We start from the raw sequence: 24,078 nt of genomic DNA on the forward strand, positions 1-24,078 counted from the left end.
CGTATGTGTCTGTTTATATTCTTTTTATTTTGCCTTGTCTTCCCTTCCTTTATATAATACGTACGGCACATTTCCAGAATTTTCTCGTTTTTGAAAGGTGCTACCTAAATAAACTTGCCTTGTGAAGCGTCCACACACTGCAAGCACATTTTTTAAAAGGGGAGCAGTGCCATCAAGTGACAATGTGAAAAAAAGCCGTACATGTGAAATGGTCACAAAGATAAAGAATGAATGAAAAAAAAATGAAAAAAGAAAAAAAGGCCCATTTAGTAATACATTTAATAATGTAGAGACCAAGTTAAACATGGGTATTATAGAGGCAATATAAAGGTAAATACCTATCCATTTAAAACATATATAGCTACATTTATGTATATATGCAAAAGTGAAATCTTGACATAAAAAAAACTAAAGAAAAAAAGAAAATTAATATGTGCCCAGATAGAAAAGAAATATGGGCTTGATATCCTGGAAGAACATTTTTTTCTCAGCAGTCCATTTCCACATCCAATCAAAAAAAAAAAAAAATGCCAATATGCTGAAACATATTTTTTTTAACCTTTTGAAAAAATGTAAAAGGACAAACTTCTGTTTAACAGAAGATATACAAGACTTTTGTCATAGAGAACACAGTTTTTTATTATTTGATAGCGCGGGTGACAGCCGGTGCCAGGGGACATGATGTTTAAGAAATGATGAGAGAAAAACCTTGGATAATTAGTTTAATCTATTTACATATTAGCCTGACACAAATAATGCAAATTGACAGATTGTGTTTTTTCTTAAATCCTGATTCGTTAATGACAAACTTGTGTCATTTCAAATTTAGTGTTCCAAATTGGGGCGGCTGCTTTTCATTGCAAGTTCTCCCTGGATGTAAACTGCAACGTGAAAGGTTTGGCCAAGGCATACAATTGAGGGTAGTAATTATATATGTTTATGTTTACTGAGTCATTTAGGGTCATTTTAATAGACTTCCAAGTGATTTGTTGTCCAAACAAGTGAGGCACATTGACTTGCTTTTGGGCAACTTGTTTTGACTGTGGCAGCTTCCCGGTTTGACTGTTTGGGTGAGTGATGCAGATTGCTGACTGGCTGGAACAGGGCGCACCACCTTCCTGTTCACACTTGCTTCACATTTCAGTTGCACCAGCAGGCCTTGTAGCATCTCCATTAAGCAGCCTGCCTTTTCCAAGAGACTGCCTGTGCTCACTGACTGAGCTGTGCATTGTAGCTTAAGAACATTATCCCCTTTTAATCCACTTTGCCTTCTGCTGCATGCTGCAGGTGGACAGACTGGCAGATGGAGCTGGGTGCTGCAATCAAACCCCAGCGTCCATATTTATTTGCTCAGAGTGACTTTTATTTTGGACAAAATCAACATTGTTACATATTCTCACCTTGAACCTTGATGGTGGATTTCATCTCCTTTTTTCAGATCATCTTAATCATCTACTAATTACTTAGCAGTGAGTCTTTACCCAGATATGGAGGAACCTGATATACGACAACAGAAGCTGGACAACCAGGTAAACAATTATGTGTTTTTTTGATGTCATATACAAATCAAATAGGTAGGTAGGTAAGTAGGTATGGTAGGTAGGTATATACTTTATTAATCCCCGAGGGGACATTTTTTAATAAATAGCCCAGATATATTTATATTTGTGTTATACTGGTAAATAATTTACAATTCACTCCACATACTGACAATCGAATGTTAGTTTTAAGTTGATTTTAGCTGTGATCCTTTCGCAAAAACATAAATATAGGATACATGTGATTGTCATAGTTCATTCTGAGGTCGGAGCAAAAACTGGAGCTGATTCTGTGACTAATTACAGCTAACAAGTGCTTAAAACTGAGGCAGAGCTTTGCAAAAAATAAATCTTTTCTGAGTCTCATGAGGTCATTTAGTTACCTGTGTCAGAACCACCTGCTGTTTGGAGCTACAGCTCAATTTTAAGTCCCAGTCTTATTTATACTGTACTGTATGTGGATCCACTTAAATACTATATAAATGCCTCATACCAGAAAGGTCAGCAGAAAATCTATAGCAGAAATACTTACAGTAGCTGTAGTAACCTAATAGTACTAATTCTAAGATCATGCTAATAGTAGCAGTAGCAAATCTGGCATCCAGAGTTAGTCGCTCGTCATCTTTAGCTGGACAATTCACTAACTAGAATTTTAAAAAATACAATAATAGATATGTTAAACAAATACTTATTATAGACATAATTATCTGAGTTATCCCATATAACATTCAAAACCTTTTTTCATTAAATAATAGATGGTAATGGTATAATTGTGACCATAAAACATGGCTTATTATACCCGTATGTGTTTAGCTTGAAGTCAGTTGAATTAACCCTTCATCACATGCATTAAAGAAAAGCAGCAGTACCTTCAAATTCAATAAAGCACCCTAGCTGTACTCTTGCTATACTCACCACCGAACAAGTTCACATATTGAAAATTTGCAAGATATCACTGTATTTCTGAAAACAAAAAAGTAAGTATCACTTTATTTGTAGTTGTGTTTCCTTATTTGAAGTTTTAATGAATTGTCACTCCATTGTCCCACAGCGAACCCTTGTGATGAAAAAGCAGCAGAAGAAGAGGGCTGATTCTCAAATGGTGGTAGCCAATCGGGACACTCGCCAAAAGAATCGAAAGCACAAAGCTGTCCTCTCTGATGAGACACCTCTCTTGATCAGTCAATCTCTGAGCAACACTTCTCTGAGTGGTTAGTATCAGAATAATTTGATATTATTTATAACTAGTTTTTGATGTTTATAATGCCGTTATTTTCAGTTTGTTAACAGTAAATACAAGTTTTATTTGTTTGTTTCCTGGAGATCAAGTTGAACATGCCCATGACAACCCACTGGATGAGATCACATTGGGAGAATGTGACATGACTGCAAGCGTGACCTCAGATGAGATGCCTTCGGAGAACCCTGTTACTCCAAAGAAAATGGACTTGGAGATCGACAAAGAGGCCGAGGTGAAGTGTGAAGACGACGATGAAGGCCAGGTGGAAGAAAAGAAGACAAAGAAGAAAGATGTGAAAAAAGAAAAGGCCAAACGTAAGATGTGTACACTTAACTTTTAGGCCTTGGGTGGTTGGGAAGTGTGCTGTATTTTCATGCATGCTCATATAAAGCTAGGAGACACCATGCTTTAATAAATTATCAATCTGCAACTAACTGTGTTTTCAGAGGTGGAAGAGACGGAGGAACAGGACAAAGACAAGGAGAAAAAGGAAAAGAAAACAAAGAAGAAGGACAAAGCGAAAGAATCTGTAGACACACAGAAGACAAACAAGATGACCAAACAAGAGCGTAAAAGTAACATCATTAAGACATTAATACTCTTTTCACTGACGCAAAAAATGCTTCACGTTAAGGTTTAATATTATAGTGTCTCCTCTTTTGCAGAGAAGCATTTACAGGAGGCTTCAACCCCTGAGATAGAGTCAGCGGTCGAGGTGGGAAGTCCAAATAAGAACAAACATCATAGTGGCGGTGAAGAGGAGGATGAGGCGCAGAGGCCTGCTCCTAAATCCCCTAAGAAGAAAAAACAGCTGGACACATGTGAGTGAGAATCTGTCCCAGTCCACTGTATCATCAGCAATGCAGTAGCAAAGAATAATGTTTTGCGTGTGTTGATCTCTGCAGCCAGGTGCCAAATAAGTGACGAGAGCAAAGAGGAGGAAGTCCAGGAAAAAGAGAAAAAAGAAAAGAAGTCAAACAAAGCAGAGAAAACTACAGCGAGTCTAGCTTCTCTCAACTCCAACTACAGGGAGAATTCATCTTCAGGCAGTGAATCTAATGAAAGAGTGAGTCCTTACGAGGACAAAACACATTTCAAAAACAAAAAACGATTCGTGGTAAAAATCCGTCTCTCTCTCTCTGTCTTTCTCTTTACAGTCGACTTCTCCAATATCAGTGGAGGATCTCGAAAAGTTTGCCATACGTCCGGCTCCAAGAGACGTGACAATCCAGTGCAGAGTCACCCGGGACAGGAGAGGCATGGAAAAGGGCATTTACCCCACATACTACCTCCACATGGAGAAAGAGGACGGCAAGAGGGTTGGCAATATTTCAACCAAATCATTGAGCACATTGATTTTAGTTCCTGTTTTCTTTAGCCGACATATTTCTATCAAAGCTTTTTCTAGTCTGCCTCTCCTACAATCTGTTTTTCATTGTGCCACCATAAAGGTGTTTCTAATGGCAGGCAGAAAAAGGAAGAAGTGCAAAACGTCCAACTATCTCATCTCCACTGACCCGACAAATCTATCCAGAGATACAAACAGCTACATAGGAAAATTAAGGTATGAGTCTATTTTATTTCTACTTTGTGAAGGAAGGCTTAACTGAATGATTTTTGGTTAATTTTACTTTGGAAATCAAAAACCTGGTGTAATCCAAACTCTTTATTTCTTTTCTCACAACTCTGAGATGTTGCCACTTCAGCACTTGGCACTTCAAATATTAAATGGCTTCACCAATTTCTCAGAAATGTGTCGGTGGTTAAGTAAGATGACGTTGGAATTAAGAGATTTTTCTAAATGTAGTTGCAGTGGTGGTAGTTTCATCCAGTTTTGGCGCACATCGATTGATTAAAGCGACTCCGATAGTTTCAACGTTTACTGGAGGCCTTTGCCAAGTAGGATGCAATGACTGCAAACTATTTCTTATTAATACCCGAGGCTCGATACACAAACATCAACATTGTCACTAGGAGTTGTGATGTGATGTCTGTTCCACTTCCACATAACATGATTTGTTGACACCTTACTCACTGTGCGAAAGCTTAGAAAAATCGTCTTCCTTCCAAGAAAAAAAAAAAAAAAGTTTTTCATGGTGTGATATTTGCGTTCTGTGTGAATGTATTCATGATAAAAACAACTAATCGAAAAAATATATCGGAATTAAAATAATCATACGGAAAAAAACACCTACAGTGTGTAAAGACTTAGAGTCTGCAGTCTTGCCAGCAGCTCTGTGGGGTTGTACTGAGGGTCAGCAGTGCTTCAAGGGAAATACTAAAGTCAGGCTGTTACCGTGCTCATAGTGACAGAGTCAACAGGCTGATGATAAGTAGATATATTTTTTTATCACGTTTGTGTTCGAAAGCTTATATCTGCTAATCAGCAATATAAACATAAAGGTTAGTGAAAATGTTTAGTAGGAATTTGTGTATTAGACTACACATCTGTACCAGATGTTATGGCAAACCATTCAATGTTTTTTTTTAAAATATTTTACTAAAAACCAAAACCTGATAGTGGTGCAAGAGGAAAAGTTAGCAGATCACCAAAAGTCAACAACAGAATTAATCCTCTGCCGAATGTTACAGAATTTCATGGCCATCCAATATTTGATCCATCTGACTGGCTGAAAATTGTCACCAAGATAAACTGTTCTCTATAAAATGCTTACTTAAAAAAAAAAAAAAATCCTAGGTGTAACTGACACCAGTCGGTGTTTTATTTTAGTGTTCGAGTGGGACAGCACAGACGAGAGTTCATGCTGTCTCAGATTACGTATCTAATAGGTCTTCTTTTGCTTCAGGTCCAATGTTCTGGGTACAAAGTTCACAGTCTACGATGGAGGTGAAAACCCAGAGAAAAAACCATTCATCAAAGAGTGTGAATCAGTGCGGCAAGAACTGGCTGCTATTTGTTATGTGAGTCCCTACATGTACTGTACATCCCTCTTTACACAGTATACAAACTAAGAAAATGAGTGACACAAGCATGTATTGTTGCAGGAGACCAATGTGCTCGGTTTCAAGGGTCCCAGGAAAATGACAGTGATCATCCCTGGCATGCTGGAGAACGATGAAAGAGTGCAAATCCGTCCCAAAAGTGTATGACAACAAAACTCAGCATGTAAAAGTTGTAACGATGAAGGCTAGGTGTTAATTATTTCAGATGATTGTTTCTTATTCCAGGAACTTGAAACTCTACTGGCCCGCCATGTGAACAACAACACAGACAAACTGGTCACCCTAATGAACAAATCCCCGAGCTGGAACGAGCAGACTCAGTCTTACGTGCTGAACTTCCACGGCCGTGTCACCCAGGCCTCTGTGAAAAACTTTCAGATCATCCACCCTGATAACGGTAAGCTATTGGTATCATCTTCTCGGAACAACCTCAAGAAAAATGCCAGTCTCATTTGCCACAGTAACTGCACTGTCCTCTTTTGCAGAGGATTACATAGTGATGCAGTTTGGCCGTGTAGCGGAGGACGTCTTCTCCATGGATTACAGTTTCCCCATGTGTGCCCTGCAAGCCTTTGCCATTACCCTCTCCTCCTTTGATGGCAAACTGGCCTGTGAGTGATGCATGCTGGTGTGCCTCAAGTGCTTAACTAGATCCCTGATCTAGATAGAAATGTACTTTTTAAAGTCAAACTATACTCATGATGTTCCACAGGGTCACTTTACATGTTTTGTACCCTGGTGGACTTTAACACTTTGTAAAGACTAAATATGGAAAACATGCCAGACTTCAAAGGAGACTTATTTCATAGGTGCTGTATTGTTTTACACTGATTTTATAATAAAGTGAAAGCAAAATCATTTAGTACAGGTTGAATTAAGGGTTTTCTTTTAATATTTTCCAGATGTGTAAAGGACGTGTGCAATCAAAATATTGAGGATATTTCTGTAAACCCAATCAGTGAAATATTAAATTATAATACAATGTTTGCAGGTGTATGAATGGTCTTTTTTAAAAAAAATTTTTTTTTTTAGATAGAAACATGTTAGTGGACTGCTTGTCCCTCTCTGTCAATTTTATTATCAAGATGTTTTTTTTTTTTACATTTACCATTTTTTAAAATCTTATCTGGCAGGAGACTTTCCCATAAACTTGATAATTGCAATGTTTGCAGCTACACTCATCACCTCAGATCTTCATCAGTCTGATTACGATATATTTAGAGCCAAGTGAACTTTCAAGTGACATCTCTAGCTGTCCCCTATCATCTCAGAGTCTTTATCAAAAAAGAGAAAAGGAAACTGAAAAAAGTGCTCATATCTGATGTAGCAGAACTGCAGTTGCAGATAGCGAAACTGTATCAGGACTCTTCGTCGTCTTGCACAATATAAAGACTTGAAAATGTTTCCATCTCACGTGAGCCTCATTGCACGTTTTCAACACGGGTTCACATGTTTCACAGAGAGAGACAAGTCATTTTGGTTTAAACAAATATAAATAGGCCTGTGCTCTGTGGTAAAGTGAGAAGATCAGAAGTGCACAGGTATTTTTGAGCAAAACCCAAATTAAACTGAAACCTCATTTTTTTTTTCATTGACATAACTCTCTGAGTGATAACAAGCTGTTTACTGTGTAAAAACAAAGTTACATTAAAAATGGAGCCTTGTGAGCTTTGCCCTCTTAACCTTATATACTGCAGCACACCTCACAAGTAATAATAATAATAACAACTTTATGTATATAGCACCTTTAAAAACAGAGTTTACAAAGTGCTTTACAGAGAAGGAAAGCATAATCATACATAGCGTCAATACCGGTAAACATTTAAGAAAACAGGAGGCAAAAAAGGCCAAACCATAAAGGTAATGAATACAACAAAACCAAACAAATAACCAAAACGAGCAAATGGAATAGAAAACAAACAAATAAATAAATGAATAAAATAAACAAACAAAAACAGGGGAACGAAAGAACTGCATGAAAGGACATAAAAGGACGACATCACTTAAAAGCTATTCTATAAAAATGGGTTTTAAGAAGTGATTTAAAAGAAGTCAATGATTCTGCAAGCCTTATTTCAGGTAGGTCGTTCCAAAGTCGAGGGGCCCTAATGGCAAAAAGCACGGTCACCCTTTGATTTAAGTCTCGACTTTGGAACGGCCAGAAGGGCCCGCCGGAGGATCTAAGGCTGCGAGTTGGCTCATATGGGGCTAACATTTCAATAATGTAGCTCGGGGCCAGACACAGACGGGCCTTAAAAATGATCAATTCTAAAACCAACCGGGAGCCAGTGGAGAGAGGCCAGAACTGGAGTGATGTGATGTCGTCTGTTAAGACCAGTAAGACTAAGTAAGTACTTGGCATATTATCAATACCTCGCACCCTGGACAACAAGGGAACAGTCTTGTACTTGATCTTTTATCCTAACCAGACTAAAAAGCCTGAACAAAACCAGACTGGCTAATTACTTCATAGACGATGCACGGTCTAATTCACCGAGACGCAGCTGACTGGTGTAAAAGTTAATATGTTTGCAAGCTCTAAATCAACAAAATCCCAAAGCTCTGAGGAAGCCATGAACTGAGGTACCATCTCTTATCTTTTTCAGAATCACAACCAACATTCAGCTGATATCCTGCCTGCATGTTGCACAACTCCTGTAGGTTTCAAAATAATCAATATATATTAATGCATATTCTATATGCATTAAATGGTGCCACTTGGGACATTTTAAGACATCTAAATGATTGAATAAACTACAGTAAATCACCTTTAAAAAAAACTACAGTGAAATAAGTAGAAATTTAAGTTGAGGTGCACAATTACCATTAACTACAAATAACCACAGAAATGTATATGTTTGGTGGTCTATTTTAAATTCGTTTGAGCTTAGGTATTAAATGTTTGGCAGACGTTAGTAAAGACTTCTTCCTCTGCAGATTGTATTCTGTTTGGTGACTATACAGGACGAGCAGGACAAGCAGGGAACATTTTGTGTCAGATTTTGGTTGTAAAGCCTGAGATCCGAGTTTGTACAAAAATGTTGTTGCGTGGCAAATTCAGCCTCACAACTGCATTGTTTTCTTTTTTTGGGCTTAATTAGTCAAAACGAGTCTCATCACAGTTTTGAGGTGACATGAAAGACTTCCAGCTTTGTCCCCAGCTTTGGAGGGAACTATATTCGTAGTGAAATCTTATTGAGAAGAATGCATCTATATGGCACACCTCGGTTCACTCTGCAAATATCTCAGCATCAGAGTAAAACATGTAAAGATTAAGAACATTTCAGATTTTGTATATTAATTGTTTTTTGGAGCCCTCACCCCTCTCCCTTCATCACATAAGCACACCTATGTCCAGCACCAGCGCTTTATATAAATAGACTCTGGTACAATCGTTGCACTATGGACCGGCATTTGCACTACATTCTACATATTGCAGTCAAGCGTCACTGTGGTTGTTGTGTGTTTTTTTTTTTAATATTGTTTTTATTGTTACATATTTATACTTTTCTTGTTTTATATTTTTATTTTTGCACACCGTGGGACTGTGAGAAACAATATTTTATATATGTATATATTATATATAATCTCTGTGTGTCCTGTACATATAGTGAATTGACAATAAAGTTGACTTTGAAGAAAAAAAATCTAATATTGTTTGACAAAATGCAATGAAAGGACATACCAAAGTCACTGCACAAAGTGATACACTGTGATGTGACACTCTGGTTGTGTTTGGTTAAACTGCTGCGGTACCCCTTTTGCACACTTTCATTTACATCTGCTGTCTTAAAAAAGCACATCCTCGCCCACCACTGACTTGTAAGCGATAGCTATCGGTGTGAAAAGACTGACTTGTACCTCCCTCTCTCAGTCTTCATTAAAACCATCTTAGGAGAGTTTCAGGGCAGCATAACTCCATCTCAGGGCTGAGGGGATGTCGGGGCCGGCTGGTGTGACCGATTGGTGTCTTCAACTGAGGCTGAAGCTGATGCTGCTGATCATATTTCTCCTCAAGTCTACCGGCATCATCTGGATGAATGGATACCCAATCACAGGTTATATTTCTGCCAATATTTTATATGTTTGAACTATAATGTCTATGAGTGAAAAAAACACACCTTATTTTATATGGTGCTTTGAACAAATGCCTAATAGACATCTGTAAAGTATAAATGTAAATTGCTTTAAATACCACAAACACAGGAAAGGTTGGACTAAATGGTTCACAGTCTTTTTATCATTTTGACTAAGAGGTCAAATATCATTTATCTTTTGACTGAATGAAAGGAATTAAGCTGGTCAGTTGACCTTTGAGGCATGAGAAAAGTCTGAGAGACAATAAGGGTTATTATAAAATAAAAGCCTGTAACAATCTACTATTTAGGTTTTTCATTTTACAAAACACCAAAATGATGATGTAAAAATGTTTTGCCTTTTTTATGTTTTACAAGACAAAATTGGGGCATTTAAACTATAAAGGAGAACGTTTCATTACGTATTATGTACAGTAGGCCCGCAGTTTAAGATGTTAAGTCAATAGTCAAATCCATGATCCATCAATCCATGACAGTCCCTGAAAGCGGGGGCTTCTTGATAATATTCGAAATCTATAATATTTTACATATGGATGTTTAATAGAACAGCTTGTCTTGCTTATAAATTGTCCTTCAGCCAGCATATGCTGACTGTAATTAATAGCTAGCATAATTAAACTCAGAGCCTGGTTAGAGGTTATTCTAAGAAACCAAATAAAATGGTTCCTGTGTATTTTTCAGGAGCCAAGCACAATCTTCACTGTGTGAATGATTACCTCTTAACCGTCAACTGCTCCCTGAGCATCCCACCATCAGGGAACACTTCCAACAGCAACAGCTCCTACTGGCTCACTTTCACAGAAACATTTGAACGGTGAGTCACTTTTTACTCACATATTAATCATGGGTCACCTTTAATGTGATGATAATATTGTGTCTGGTCACTGCCTCTCCTCTCCTCACAGCACCGTGTATGTGTGTATGCTGACAAACACCGAAGAGAACTTTTCCTGCTCCTTTACAACAACAGATAAATTTATAGATACAGATTCCTATGAAATCTCACTTTGTCCCAACCGAAATAATCGGTCTGAAATCTGCGAGCTGCTCGATGATGAATATGAACCTGTGACAAACAGTAAGCAACAACACGACTCTTTATTCTCAGAGCTAGACACACAGTCATAAGAAACCTAAATGTATGTATACGCTTTTAAAATTAAATCCATCCTCTCATCAGTTAAACTGAACGCGCCATGCTGCCTCACATTTAGTCACAACTCAAGTCAACACCACTTCACCTGGAACAGCACCTACGAGGAATACAGCCTCATCACCGGTCTGACTGAGAGCCTGCAGTATCATCTCCATTACTACCAAAGAGGCAACAAACCCAAGGTAATATTAATGAACAGGAAACAGTAACTGACAATAACAGTCTGGTCTGTATGAGGCTTTCTGTATTTGTGGCTGTTAAAATCTATCAAAAAAAAAAAAAAAAATCAATCAACCATTAATGGATTAAATCTAAAACATGGATATTTATGGAAAGGATAACAAAATCAAATTCCTTTTGTTCATTTTATAATCTAAAAAATAATAACAAATACACCACCTCCTAGATCTTCTAGTTCATTTGTAGCTTACTCCAACTGTCAACACAGTTTTTGAGATGAGAAACTCCCACAGGAGTTTCATAAGCAGCCTCTGTGGTTATCAGCTCAGTCTGGTGACTGACAGTGTGTGAGAAGAGAAACCGTGACTTCATTTGATCTGCAGGTCTTTTACAATGCAGATGTTGTGACTTATCATAGTAAGAAAAGGATATATAGTTGATCTGCGGTGGCTCTGTCGGACTAGTGTCCCAATAAGTGTGGCGTGGTTATGCCTGTTAGTACAGTTAAGGTTTGGTGTTGATGCGTTTGGCAGAATCCTACAATTTTGGCACTCTGTATTAAAAGGGCTTTATCACGTACAGAGTCTGAGCACTCTAATTTGGTATTCATTAATTTATTTCTACAGAATATAATGAAACGAAAGAACAAACATGTGTGACGGTCCAAATACTTACCACCTGGACTGCGTGTCTCATGTTGGACATAACTGAAATATACTTTTGATCCCGTAAAATTAAGCAACTGAGAAGCAGTAAAATGTAACGATAAATTTGCACTTTCAAAAATCTGTTATCGTTTACACAACTTTCTGTAATTTTAGTCAACCTTTAATAAACCCTTAATTAAATTAATTCTTTTACCCACTAAACCGTGATTTTGATTTGCACAATACTGGACAGGGCATTTCTCACAAAGTTAATTAATTCCTACCCTGTTTATTCCTTTCAGGCTATACATGATATTAAAACAGGCAGTACGGACTACTTCGTGGATAATGACAAATTCTTGCCAGACACCGAGTACGCTGTCAAAGTGCGGTCCAGTCCTAATCAGGTTTCTTACATGGGGCAGTGGAGCGACTGGTCATCTGAGTTTCACTGGAAGACTGAGCCAGTCGTGAAAGGTGAGTCTCACACAAAAGGAAACATCTGGGCTAAACTTAGTCAAGAGAAGCTTCTTCTTTTTTTTTTTTTTAAGTTACTTTTCTTCTCTGCTTTTTCAAAACGTGTGTACTCCGGGTTAAACTCCCCCTTTTGCATCGAGACCTACAGTTCTATTGTCAATATTTATTTACTCGACGTGTCCTCACAGGTTCTGAACTGGGCGGAAAGGTGTTCCTCCCGATATGTGTGAGCGTGCTACTCGTCGTACTGTTGTGCTACAGTCCTGTTAAAAAGTAAGGCCTTCCTCGAACTCTTTTGACTCTTCATCAAATCTCGAATAACAGCAAAAAAATAGAAAAAATAAAAAAAAAAAGGCAATTTTTTTCAATTGTAAAAAGGGAGAATATTGTGTTTTTATATTCCTCATATTTACAGGTGGAGACAAAGTGCCTTCATTCCGACTCCAGCTCCTTATTTCCACACCCTGTACAGTGAATGCCAGGGAGATTTCAAGGTATGTTTCGCCTATCACGCGAAACACCAGCAATTATCCAATGAGAATGTTCCTGACCATGACTGTGATTATAGACCTGGGTGGTTACGCAAGACAACAGCGCAGACGTGCTGAAAATAGAGGAAACGCTCCAGATCGACACCCTGACAAAGTGTCCAGATGTTCAGGAGGAAGACCGTCCGCCCGACCAGCAGCCGGTGGGGGACAACGCATACGGCAACATATGTGTTGTGTGTGATGCCGCTCACCTGGGCATCACACACGCCGCGAACACCGCGGCTCCACTGTCGGCACCAGAGAGCAAAGCCAGAAGTGTGGCTCTGAGCTCGGGGAGCCCTGCTGGAGACTCGGGGTGCTGGCTCTGCAGCGACACGCCTCTGGAGACGGACCTTCCCTGGTACTGCAACGAGTACTGCACCCTGAGCGGCTTCCCGCAACCTGCCTCCGTCTCAGCCGAGCACCGTGGGAGCATGTGAACAACATCCAGCCCTACAGGAAGTGGACACCACTGGGGAAGCGTGAAGTTACGTTTTTGAATTCAGCAACTGAACAGTGAAACTGAGCAGCTCAGCTACACATTTGCTTCAACGTGACGCTCCAACTGCTTAATGCCAAAAGTCACAAAAGTGAATGTGTCACTTTTGTTTTTATGTCACATTTGTATTCAGCCATTATATTAACATGTTATTATAATTGGTAACACGTTCCTACAGCATTATGCATATTTTACATGATAAATAATAACTGCGTAACTTTGTGCTTGTATTTGAATTTCTTGTGTAAATAAACCGGACAAAAAGGTTCTTGGGGGCAGACTTGAAAAGTTCATTTGTGACCGAATTGTTTTGTTTATGAAATATTGGCATCTAAGAGGAATTTTGTGTATATTTGACTGCTTAAATAAAGAAACTGCAACATTTTGTAGAAAGTTTTATTATTAAGCCAACACATACATGAACAAAGCACCATATAACCTTAAAGTCTGATACAGAAGTAAGCCTACCTGCCTCAGTCACTGTGGCCATTTTTATTTATTCCATAGCAAACACTCTGAATAACAAAAAGACAGCCAAGGCAGCAGATTCTATTGTATATTACAGCATGCTGAATAGAAAACCTGGGAAAGAGAATTAGACAGAGCCATCTAGAGACACTAGTGAGATACAACAGTATAAAAGTGCCATTCATTATACAGCAGTTGAAATACTGACAATGAAATAAGCTAAATTTTACATTAAATTTATGGAAAATAAAGGGAAACAAAGGAACAGACCCTGTGAAAGAGCAAAATAAAACAAAAATACATTTTCATCCTTGAAAACATTGATGACAGCCAGCTTGCATGGAGTTTGAAACTGGTACCGAGCTGTGTCCCTTGCACCACATAAGACAATTAAATGTTTAAAAAGAAATGACCTGGGGTGCTGCAGCACCCATCCCCTCCCAGCATTATGCGCCAACCAGCAATTAAGAACAAAAATGATAGGTCAGAGGAGAACGGATGGCACAGAATGTGTGGTGTTCAAATAGAAGTCTTTAAGCAAGTCCCGATGTGAGAGGAGCACATTCATTGAGAGACTGAGCGGGGAGGTGATTCTTGTTAAACCCATTCCTTCTGCCGCAGCGGAGCGAGTCTTCGCCCTTACGAGGGGGAGAATTTTTTGGCTTGTGCTCGAACTCTTTTTTCATATTCTACTCTGTTTTGGCTGGAAAGGGGTTACAAATAGTTATTACGGTATACTGATCCTCTTTCTCAAAATAAGAAACAAGAGGCATTTTCCAAAACAATAATAATAAAAAAATTAATTAAAAAAAAAAAAAATGCGTTAATTTAAGAAGCAGAAAACGCAGGACTCCTTTAAAATTTGTCTTTTTGTCGTGTACTTTTTAAAGCTGGACACTCGTTTCATCTTCCATCTTGTACACATAAATGATCATATTTTGAGCACACATTAAAAAAACCCAATATAATCTTGTGGGATTTTGTAGATTTCACACAAGAAGCAAATCATGAGAAATTAGTGGATAAAGTTCTGATTAAAATAAGTCAACATGATGTATTGATGCAGCAAAAACACCACATTGAGGGCCCCACACACACACACACACACACACACACACACACACACACACACACACACACACACACACACACACACACACACACACACACACACACACACACACACACACTTTTATGAGGTACCTGAACATGTTTCTACCTCATTCAGTACCCTTCATACTTCAGGAATGTCTCTTCAAGTGCATGCTTACAGATTTCTAGGCAGCCTGGCCTACTGATCAGTAATAATCCCGGTCTTCTTGTTGCATTTGTCCGAATTTCTACACCTGTCTGGATGCGCACTGCTAGCTTAGTTGCCGAGGAAATGGCATGTCAGCGAAGAAAAGAGGGGTCAGTAAATCTAATCAATGGCTAAATTTATGACCAATAACTGTAAAATAAGATCTCCCTTTCCTTTTGTATTAATGCGGTTCCTGAAGCAGGGCTCAACAGTGCAAGTACTTTACTCATATTTGCCCCCAAAAACACGTGCAAAGTAAACATCTGCGTAACGTGAAGTTGTAACGTTCCCTTAAACCCACAGCCACTTAGCAGCGGCTGCAGAAACACTGACCGCCGGTACCCTTGCAAAATAGCCCAAATAAATCTGATTGTTTGAAACTGCCTGTTTTTATTTACACGCAAACATGTAGCATTTCCTGTTGCTACTTCACAATAAAAGCCGCCTACTGGTTCGCTGAGGAAAAGCTTTTAGGCTGGACTGTAACCACGGCAACAGGCCCTATGAACACAAACGTCTGTCACTAAGTGAGTGACAAAGTTACACCAGCTGAATACCACCTAACTGAAGAAGTCACTACCGGTCAGCCGAATGTCATGTCTTCCTGTATACGTTTCAAATTAAAAGCCGTCTTGCATTTCAGACACGGTCCAGTCAAAGATCAAGCAGCAACCTTTCAGTCTAGTTGGCAGCAAAGACGCGTGTCCCTTAGTAACGCACAAAGAGAGCGAGGACAAAAAGTTGTCCTCAACTGGTTCTTCCATCATAATTAAACACGAGTATAAGCGGCACAAACACAGACACACGGGCCCAGTGACAATATGTTCGTAATAAACTGCGTTCCTGAACCTTATGTGCTCTTACTTTTTTCACTTAGGAACAAATATTCTCTTTGGGAGAAAAAAAGAAAAGAAAAGTAAAGATTCAGGTGTCTGTGATATTACAATGGTTTAACTCATCGGTATCAAAACAGATTGGGACTGTATCTCATAAGAAATTGACTTTTCATCTCCGACGCCTTCATCAAAAACACTCTTCACTTTGACAATTTTACACGTCAGTGTCATGTTTGAAAACACAAAAGGGACAGAAACACATGTTACTCACCAGTAGATTGTGTAAGCCTCTGCTTGGGCTGGATCCTGGATATTTGGCTCATTTAGAAGTTCCTGGATGCCTAATAAGATCTAAAGGATAAATTGACCAACAGTACACATTTATTTGGTGACTGGAAGATAATCTTTTTTTTGCTTAATATTTGTTGGTCACAAAATTGTGAGGTCAGTTCCAGGAAATTTCTTATTTGTGTCACAAGGTTTTATAAATTGTGACCCCTATTTTCCAACACTGTCGATAAATTTTGACTGATAAGTTGAGCATCTAAAAAAAAAAAAAAAAAAAAGTTAGATTTTATACACCTCATTTTAAATGGCAGAAAGATGTCATTTACCAGACCTTTAATTTTTTACTCTAAGTTCTAAATGACTGGCAAGATAAAAAAAAAAAAAAAATCCACATTATTGTAGCTGTTAAATTTTATTTTTCTTAATTTCTAGAGTAAGTGTGACCTGTGTGATACAGACAGTCTGACATTTTTGTGAACTTTAAATCAAGCTTATTTACCAATTGAAAAGTTTGAGTCGCAGTGTGAAACAAATAATAAAAGTTATTTTATAAGACTTCTCAGGCAAACCCAGTGTTGTGAATGAAGTGTTCTTGGTAATCCCAACCTGCTTTATTGTGATGGCCGGTCTCCAGTCTTTGTCCTCCTCTAGAATAGATAGGCATACTGTGCCTGATGGATACACATTTGGATGGAAGAGTGGAGGCTCAAATTTACCTGAAACACAATGAAATGTTAAGTGCACTTGTGCGTCAGATCCATTACAAATGTCAGACGAGATGAACAACATCTACAAATGTCACTGGGCTTTTCCCCAGCGGATACCGATTGAAATGTTCCACTAAAGGCAGCAGCTTATGTTACTTGCAACAACGGTGCCTTAACGTCATTTTAATGTGACATTCAGACACCTCCGTCAATACTGCCACAGTTGCCGATTAGCCAAGTTGTACGTCAGTGCCCCGGCCCCGTGTGTGACCCACAGTGGTAACGAATAATTTGATTCACATTGCAGGCAACTGTACTCTCCACAAAGTTCTCGAGCAGTTTAATCAGTCACAACCAGTTTTTAAAGCAACGACAAGCCGCTCTAAAATCATTCAACTCTCTGGCAAGATGCTGTAAAATGACAACAAGACAAAATGTTAACAAAAACATACAGCAGGGCGGAGGGTGGACAAAAGTAAACACAACTAGAGTTGATTACAGCGACACTTGTTACCTGACTGTAAAGAAAATGCAATTATAATTTGAACAGAACTTCTTTGCTTGTCTACTGCTGTGCTACACTGTGAGAAATAGCATCCCATATTCTGTACCGAAGACCTCGGACCATCCATAGCACAGTTGTTAGTGCGTAAATATCCTGACTGAACATGTAAATTTGCTCTCACTTGTGGAGACCTCTGATCTCTGAGCCCTTTTGCAAAAGCTTGTTGATTGTACAATAAATTCACAGAAAGGCACCTCGGTTTTATTCGCTACTTTATTACAGAAAACTCCACGACGGCACCTAAAGTTGAGCTATCAACGGACAAACCTCAACATCAAAATGCTGAAAACCAGACCAGAATATCAGCATTTTTTTTTTAAATACACCTGCCTGTATCGACTAAATGTCATAAGGAAGCTCGTGTTAGCAAGCTAGTAGTCAAACCCGGAGCTTTGAAAATCCTGTGATTTCTACTACTGTGAAAGGATCAACATGCGTTATTCAAACCAGTCACAACAAAGGTGTCAAGCATATCCGACACTGCTCAGTTTCAATGAGGAAACTTAAATATTTGTTACTCTTCTGACCTTCACAGATAACATATCCAAACATTCGTGATATATTTTACAGATGTGTTGAGTAGGCTGGGTGACTCCTCTGCTCCGGACTTCATGAGCCATTTCAAATCATCAACAAGCCGATTTCGATTAACTTAATCCGATTGTCAGTCATTTAAAAAAGAAAAGAAAAAGAAAAGAAAAGCTAGACATGTTTTGCATCAGGATATAAATTATGCCTGATAACGCAAAACAGGCCGTCGAAAGAAGACATGCACTGTAGTTTGCATCTGGTTTTACATGCCAGACTAAACATTTCTCTTGCTCTTGTTTGTCATAGCGACTGAATAAAATACATAATTCTTAAAAAGCATGTGCCACAGCAAACAACAGTTATTGTGTACAGTCATCACAATTATAGTTGTGTTTACATTGACACAGAGGTCGCACGCAGTTACTCACATTTTGGAGGTGAAGAAGGATAATCATCCTTGAACAACATGCGCAGCTTGAACAGGCCTCCTTCCCACGGAGTCTAAGTAGACACCATCATTAGTTCAGCGTTTTTAACAGTCATATTATTTCAAATTCACACAGCAAAAGAATCTGAAAAACATGTTAATCCGAGTTTAATTCTGAAAGCAGATTTAAAACTCATTGCTGTTCAATCTGCTGCCAATAACATCATTTTTTTTACACTTATTTTGGTCCCAAAAATATTGACTCGGCAACCTTTATACCATTTACCACAAAACGATAAATGACAAACATTCCTGATAACATGATTTTGTGCGCCTCGTACAGAAATGTCCCCGTGACATGAAGCTCATTGTGTGTCTCGTATCAGCTGTCGCTTGCAAAGCAAAGATTTTCTGCATGAAACACATTACCCCCTTCTTGCCAGGAATAGCACATTCCCAATTCATGAGATTCATGGTTCCGTCTGGATTTTTTGTTGGTACAGCAACAAATCCCTGGAAAATTAAAGAAGAGAGTACAAACTGTTAAGTTAAGTCAGTGTTTACTAGAGAACTGGACACTAGCACAGGAAGGCTTGAGCAGACTTTTACAAGTGAATGTTCTGGAGACACTACTTACAAAAGGATGGTCCTTCCGCCATGCCTTGCGCTCCTGGGCAAGGCGGCTCAATGCAATGCCTGACATGATTTGTGGACTCCTGCAGAGAAAGATGACGTCTGGTCAATTACATGAAAACATTAGTTAATTAAGTCATCCATAAAGCAAGAAAAAAAGTCTGATATTTGGCAGCCACAGCTTCTCAAATATAAGGATCTGCTGCTTTTCTCTGGTTTGTAAAGTAAACATCTGTTGCTCCAACAGATGAAAATAGAAGACAAGACTTTTAAGATGGGTATTTTGCTCTTTTTTTTTCTGATATATTGTGAACCAAACAATTCATGAAAAGGAAAAAAAAAAAAAAAGTGTTAAGATTTAATCGGTAACAGAAACAGCGATTACATCCAGCCTTGCTTGTTTAACCGCGATCTTTGAGATTCTGACAGCTTTCGACAAAAGGATGAAAACTCCCAAAACCAGTGAAGCGGTCTTCACGGTGATGTTACTGCATTAAAAGGTGCATGCATTTGTGTGCTTACAGAGAAACAAGATGTAGGCTGATTTTCAACAGTTTTGAATTGTGGAGAGATTTTCAGAGATTATTTCAACATGATACTGTGACTAACAGAGAAGAGGTGGAAGTTTTCAAATCCTTTACCGAAGTTAAAGTACCAATACAGAAATGTAAAAATATTCCATTACAAGTACGAGTACAAATCCTGCATTACAATGTGCAGAATTCAAATTAGTATGAAGGCACCGTTGTGTTCCCTCTGACTGATATACATCATTACATTATTAAAGTTGAAGCATCAGTGTGAAAGCAGCATGCTGCTGCAGGTGGAGCTAGTTTGAACTACTTTATATACGGTTTTATTTACGGGAGGGGGGCAGCGGATGAATCTGAGAAAAAAAAAACTAAGTTCTGATCCGCAAGTCTGTTTTCAGCTTTTAACAAGGTGACCTATCTCAAATGCGAGACGACCACGCACTGATTTTTGTAAGACATTAGAAGACAAAAAGGTTGAAACCCACCAGTTTAATGTTTTAACGTCGCGTTGCAATTATCCCTCTCAGTCAAACCCTTCATCTGAAAACTAAAGCTGTAAAATAAATGTAGTGGGAGTAAAAAAAAAAAGCACAATATGTCTGAATGGAAGTATAAAGTCACGTCAAATGGAAATAAATGCAGATATGCTCCTATTCTCTGTAATAAAGTGCTCAATGTTACACAGTCAGAAGTTGTGAACCTGATCAGATGCCTAATTGCGAGGATCTCCAACCCGCGTTATAACCTGAACAGGTGAATTCATGAAGTCCCTCCCTCTCGACACGAAGGTGTTATAACCCAGCGGACTCTCCTCCCGACACAATCAAGAGTTAATGACTCAACCTGTCCGGGGAGCAACGTGACATCTCGAGGCTGTCCTGACCCCCCTTTTACTGCAGCTCGCTCACGTCCCAATAAGTGAGAGGGGGGGGGGGGGGAAACTGCTAATTAGGACGCTGGACATGAATGTCTCATGATCTCTATAGCAACGAAACATGAAGCGTCAACCAGCGCAATCTTCGACCAATCGAAGAGCGATAGTCTGGATTATATGCTGCGTTGACAATTTAATAAGTAATGCTGAATGGTTGTTGTTGTTTTTTTTTCACCATCTTTACGAGAAATATGTTCCAACAGCGTTTAATCCGACATGTCTGGGATGCTAAGAGGGCTAGCCAAGTTAGCTCGCCGGTGGTGATGCAGGTCTACGGTAAATGTCTTTTCCTCCTGTTTACGCGCCTTGTGTGTTTTAAAAGCTTACAAAAATAAATAAATAAGGAGGTGGTGGGAGGCTCCAAACAACGAGTTTCTCATCTCTTACATTTATATTCAGCCCGTTTGAGCTTCAAGCGTTTTAAGTCGCCGTTCAAAAAGGAAAACGGCTTCACCAAACTCAGCTGCCTAAAAAAAAAAACAGAAAAGCTATTGAGCTCAGCCGGTTAGCTCGAGGAGCTAACTCATGTGCGCCAGAACCGTGTTGTGTCCCGACCGGAGCTGGCGCTGTTAGCGGCGGACACGGCCTGGTGCAGCACGCACACACACGCACCAAATGCGCAATTGCACTTGATTTGAGCACAATTTTGGATGTGGGGGGGAGAGGAGAAAAAAAAAAAAAAGAAAAGAAAAAAAAGAAAAAAAGTGATTGCCGCCCTTCTTATAATGCTTGATATCTCTGGAAAAGCGAGCTGGGAATGTGGATTATTCTACAGGAATAAAACCATTTCATGATCCATTAAAAAAAAAAAAAAAAATAGGGACAAAGAACGCCAGCGCTAAAAGGCGCACATTTATGCATTACCAAACTAGCGAAAATGGCGCAAACTGAAGCGGGCAAAATATCTTAATAGACGATAAAATGAACGTCTCCGTAATCGGGGTGTACTCCTACCTTTCAGTATGGCGGTACTGGCTCTGGTAATTAAGCGAAATGAATTAATCGTGCTCAAATCCCGTTAAACCTTGTAAAGTTTCCCTCCTGAAAAAACCACCCGCTCCGTCTCGAGCCAGACACAGCGAAGCGAAACAGTCATCCGTCCTGTACTTCCGTCTTTGCTTAAATACCCCGAGGAAGATCCGACTGCGCATTTCTGTTTTTAACATCGTATGTTTTGCGTGGATGTTTTTTTTTTTTTTTTTTTTAAACTGCCCAGTATTAAAAGGTAAACAGTTAATCTGATTATCAGCTTCAATCCATCCGGGCAGGATATCGCTTAGTTCAATACTAACACCTTTCAGCTACCGCAGTTGGTGAAATATATATATATTTATTTTGTAGTTGTTGCTCTTTGCTCATGCGCCGTGTCCGTTTACGTTAGTTATTAAAGAATCAGACAAGTAAAGGTCATGCTGAAAATATACGAAGGACTTACTATGTTTCTGATTCGGAGTATCTCTTCATTTTAACTGGTTAAACCCACGTGAATGAAAAACAACAATGTCTCTCGCACTCCCGACATTACGAAGCCGCGGGGTGTCCCGTTCGAGCACGGGCGGATTTCTATCTCGTCTTATACAACATCTTTGGCCAGACTGAAGACCGTTAAACCAGACGACAATATGACAAATCCAATAACGTTACGTGTAAAATTATAAACGTGCACCTTAAAAATGGGATTTTTGTCTGCGAGACGAATATTTCGGGACACCGTTTTGTTGTCAGGTGTGACACATTACGCGTTAAAAACGAAATTTTGTCTATTTTTATTCAGGCAGTTTTCAGGCTACTCGGCCATAAAGACGAATTTTGAGGAAATGACACAAGAGGTCGCTGTTCATCAGACATGATTTGTTGTTGGGACATGTCACAACAGGTTTAAGAGCAATTTGGCAGAGCCAGGAGATAAACACAAGCCCCAAAAAATAAATGTACACACACACACAGATATCAATAACAACATTTTTTTTTATTAGTTTTACCTTATGCAAGACCATATAGATCTATCCTCTTAACCCCCATACTTAATTTGTACATTTTCAACATTGCATAAGATCATATAGATGTGATCTATGTAGTGATATGAGAACCTTATTCATTAATGTAATTGTTAGACTGAGGAGAAATGACACATTCATTCCCTCTGATTACAAGTGTGATCGTCATCAATCATGCATTACAGTGGTCTGTGGTTTATGACTTGAATGCAAAACAAACTGGGCACTTAAAAGTATTAGGCTACAGATTAGATACGTTAGTTAGTCCGTCACATGAAAGATCATCCATGCCAGATACTCGACCAGAAAACCTGTTTGTGAAGGGCATTAAATGTAATGTAGCTGCTAAAATGGAGGGGTGAAACACCTCAGACCAGAGTATATCAAATGAACTGAGCCAAGCAAATGAAATATAAAAACACTTTAAATTACAGAAAGAAAAAGTCTTAAAAGACTAAAATAAACCGTTTTGCTTAAAGCCAAAGCGGGAAAGTTTCTTTCTATTAAAAGTGACTATTTCTGCAATCAGAAAAAGGGGTGGGAGGATTGTCTGCAACGCTCAAGCATTGGCTGTTAGAAAGGGAGTATCTTAACATCGGTCAGCATGTCGGAGTGATTATCAGCTTGTGGGGAGTGCTAGTTGCCATCGGTGCAGTCACACAAGTCAGACGTCAGGTAATGTGTGAGGGAGTGCAAGACAGTACATAATTGGAACGCTTCAGAATACTATAGCAAATGTAAACATAGCCTAGTTCTGGCAGGAAATCCAGTCTACTTTGATTGAACCTCTTTGCAGATCTCAAATTTTGCACTTTAAAAGCCCTTGTGTGTTTGTGTTCATATATATATGATGCGTGTATCTATTTCAAAAACATGCATCCATACTTGTTTCCCCGACGATATAAAAACTGTTTTAGTCAAGTGTATACGTGTACATGTGAGTATATGGAGGTTTGTGTGTCGTTAACAAGTCTATATGTACAAAGTGTGCCAGCATTAAGAAAAGTTTACTCGTCCCTGACACTTAAGATCAATGTGTACAATACACGTAAGACATTGGATTTTGGTCACTGGGAAAAAGGCAACACTAAATGATTATTTGTGAATAAAATTATCCAACCTATCAAAACCACACATCAAACCTGAAAACAACGTCCTATTTAAAAAAAAAAAGAAAAAAAGAAGTGTCCTAAAATGCAGTATTTACATTAACATTACAGGCTGTAAGCAGTGTGCACAGTGCTTTCCACTGTAAGTGCTTGTAATGCCGTGTACAAAATCTACACAATTCAAAAAGCTAAGAAGAACCTATCACACTGCAAGAAAAACAAAACAAAAAAAAAACATGTTTTTAAATGTAACAGTCAACTTCATAGCCAGCCAAGTATAGCTTTAGTATTGGTTATCAAAACATGTTCCAGGCATGTTCTAAGTGAAAGACACCGTATTCAGCATCAGCTGCTTCAACCCTAACTCAGAAATCTCTAAAGTCCTGTAAAAACAAAGCAAAACTGAAGTCAACATTGTCAAG

General features: G+C 38.8%; 3 protein-coding genes across 5 annotated transcripts; 2 read left to right on the forward strand and 1 right to left on the reverse strand.

Annotated features, from left to right (window-relative positions):
• The first annotated feature begins 1,398 nt into the window (after nucleotides 1-1,398).
• On the forward strand, nucleotides 1,399-6,722 carry LOC138616715 (tubby protein homolog). Its single transcript, XM_069691237.1, has 12 exons — nucleotides 1,399-1,529; nucleotides 2,590-2,749; nucleotides 2,862-3,092; nucleotides 3,225-3,353; nucleotides 3,444-3,599; nucleotides 3,684-3,844; nucleotides 3,936-4,097; nucleotides 4,230-4,342; nucleotides 5,586-5,700; nucleotides 5,785-5,883; nucleotides 5,968-6,139; nucleotides 6,228-6,722. The coding sequence occupies exons 1-12, from the start codon at nucleotides 1,488-1,490 to the stop codon at nucleotides 6,359-6,361; spliced, it is 1,674 nt and encodes a 557-aa protein (XP_069547338.1). The 5' UTR covers nucleotides 1,399-1,487; the 3' UTR covers nucleotides 6,362-6,722.
• A 2,957-nt stretch (nucleotides 6,723-9,679) lies between these two features.
• On the forward strand, nucleotides 9,680-13,701 carry LOC138616749 (interleukin-21 receptor). The gene is made up of 8 exons (XM_069691274.1): nucleotides 9,680-9,800; nucleotides 10,521-10,653; nucleotides 10,745-10,917; nucleotides 11,020-11,177; nucleotides 12,125-12,299; nucleotides 12,488-12,572; nucleotides 12,715-12,793; nucleotides 12,868-13,701. Exons 1-8 carry the CDS (start codon nucleotides 9,680-9,682, stop codon nucleotides 13,267-13,269), a joined length of 1,326 nt encoding a protein of 441 aa, XP_069547375.1. The 3' UTR covers nucleotides 13,270-13,701.
• A 9-nt stretch (nucleotides 13,702-13,710) lies between these two features.
• ube2ib (ubiquitin-conjugating enzyme E2Ib) lies at nucleotides 13,711-22,091 on the reverse strand. 3 transcript variants are annotated; one of them, XM_069691468.1, is made up of 8 exons: nucleotides 21,505-21,700; nucleotides 20,102-20,169; nucleotides 19,088-19,166; nucleotides 18,880-18,963; nucleotides 18,452-18,524; nucleotides 16,827-16,936; nucleotides 16,204-16,283; nucleotides 13,711-14,499 (listed from the first exon to the last, which is right to left on the reverse strand). In XM_069691468.1, exons 3-8 carry the CDS (start codon nucleotides 19,151-19,153, stop codon nucleotides 14,436-14,438), a joined length of 477 nt encoding a protein of 158 aa, XP_069547569.1. In that variant the 5' UTR covers nucleotides 19,154-19,166; nucleotides 20,102-20,169; nucleotides 21,505-21,700; the 3' UTR covers nucleotides 13,711-14,435. The 3 variants fall into 3 exon arrangements, with proteins under 3 accessions (XP_069547569.1, XP_069547570.1, XP_069547568.1); XM_069691469.1 differs by lacking the exons at nucleotides 20,102-20,169; nucleotides 21,505-21,700 and adding an exon at nucleotides 21,986-22,091; XM_069691467.1 differs by lacking the exon at nucleotides 20,102-20,169 and having other exon boundaries at nucleotides 21,505-21,699.
• Between the last annotated feature and the right edge of the window lie 1,987 nt (nucleotides 22,092-24,078).

The sequence above is a fragment of the Brachyistius frenatus genome, unplaced genomic scaffold, assembly GCF_029030835.1.
Source record: "Brachyistius frenatus isolate BFR_SWC_R1_liver_20210118 unplaced genomic scaffold, ASM2903083v1 Contig_11, whole genome shotgun sequence".
NCBI classification, from domain to species: Eukaryota; Metazoa; Chordata; class Actinopteri; family Embiotocidae; genus Brachyistius; species Brachyistius frenatus.

Bases quoted from the DNA above. Each gene is read 5' to 3' on its own strand.
- LOC138616715 (XM_069691237.1), top strand. From the start codon at position 1,488: ATGGAGGAACCTGATATACGACAACAGAAGCTGGACAACCAG. The intron at 4,343-5,585 runs GTATGAGTCTAT...CTTTTGCTTCAG, and splicing joins AGCTACATAGGAAAATTAAG to GTCCAATGTTCTGGGTACAA. The intron at 5,701-5,784 runs GTGAGTCCCTAC...GTATTGTTGCAG, and splicing joins AACTGGCTGCTATTTGTTAT to GAGACCAATGTGCTCGGTTT.
- LOC138616749 (XM_069691274.1), top strand. From the start codon at position 9,680: ATGTCGGGGCCGGCTGGTGTGACCGATTGGTGTCTTCAACTGAGGCTG. The intron at 9,801-10,520 runs GTTATATTTCTG...TGTATTTTTCAG, and splicing joins GAATGGATACCCAATCACAG to GAGCCAAGCACAATCTTCAC. The intron at 12,573-12,714 runs GTAAGGCCTTCC...TCATATTTACAG, and splicing joins TGCTACAGTCCTGTTAAAAA to GTGGAGACAAAGTGCCTTCA.
- ube2ib (XM_069691469.1), bottom strand. From the start codon at position 19,153: ATGTCAGGCATTGCATTGAGCCGCCTTGCCCAGGAGCGCAAGGCATGG. The intron at 16,284-16,826 runs GTTGGGATTACC...TTTATCCTTTAG, and splicing joins CGGCCATCACAATAAAGCAG to ATCTTATTAGGCATCCAGGA. The intron at 14,500-16,203 runs GTGAGTAACATG...ACCCCTTTCCAG, and splicing joins GAGGCTTACACAATCTACTG to CCAAAACAGAGTAGAATATG.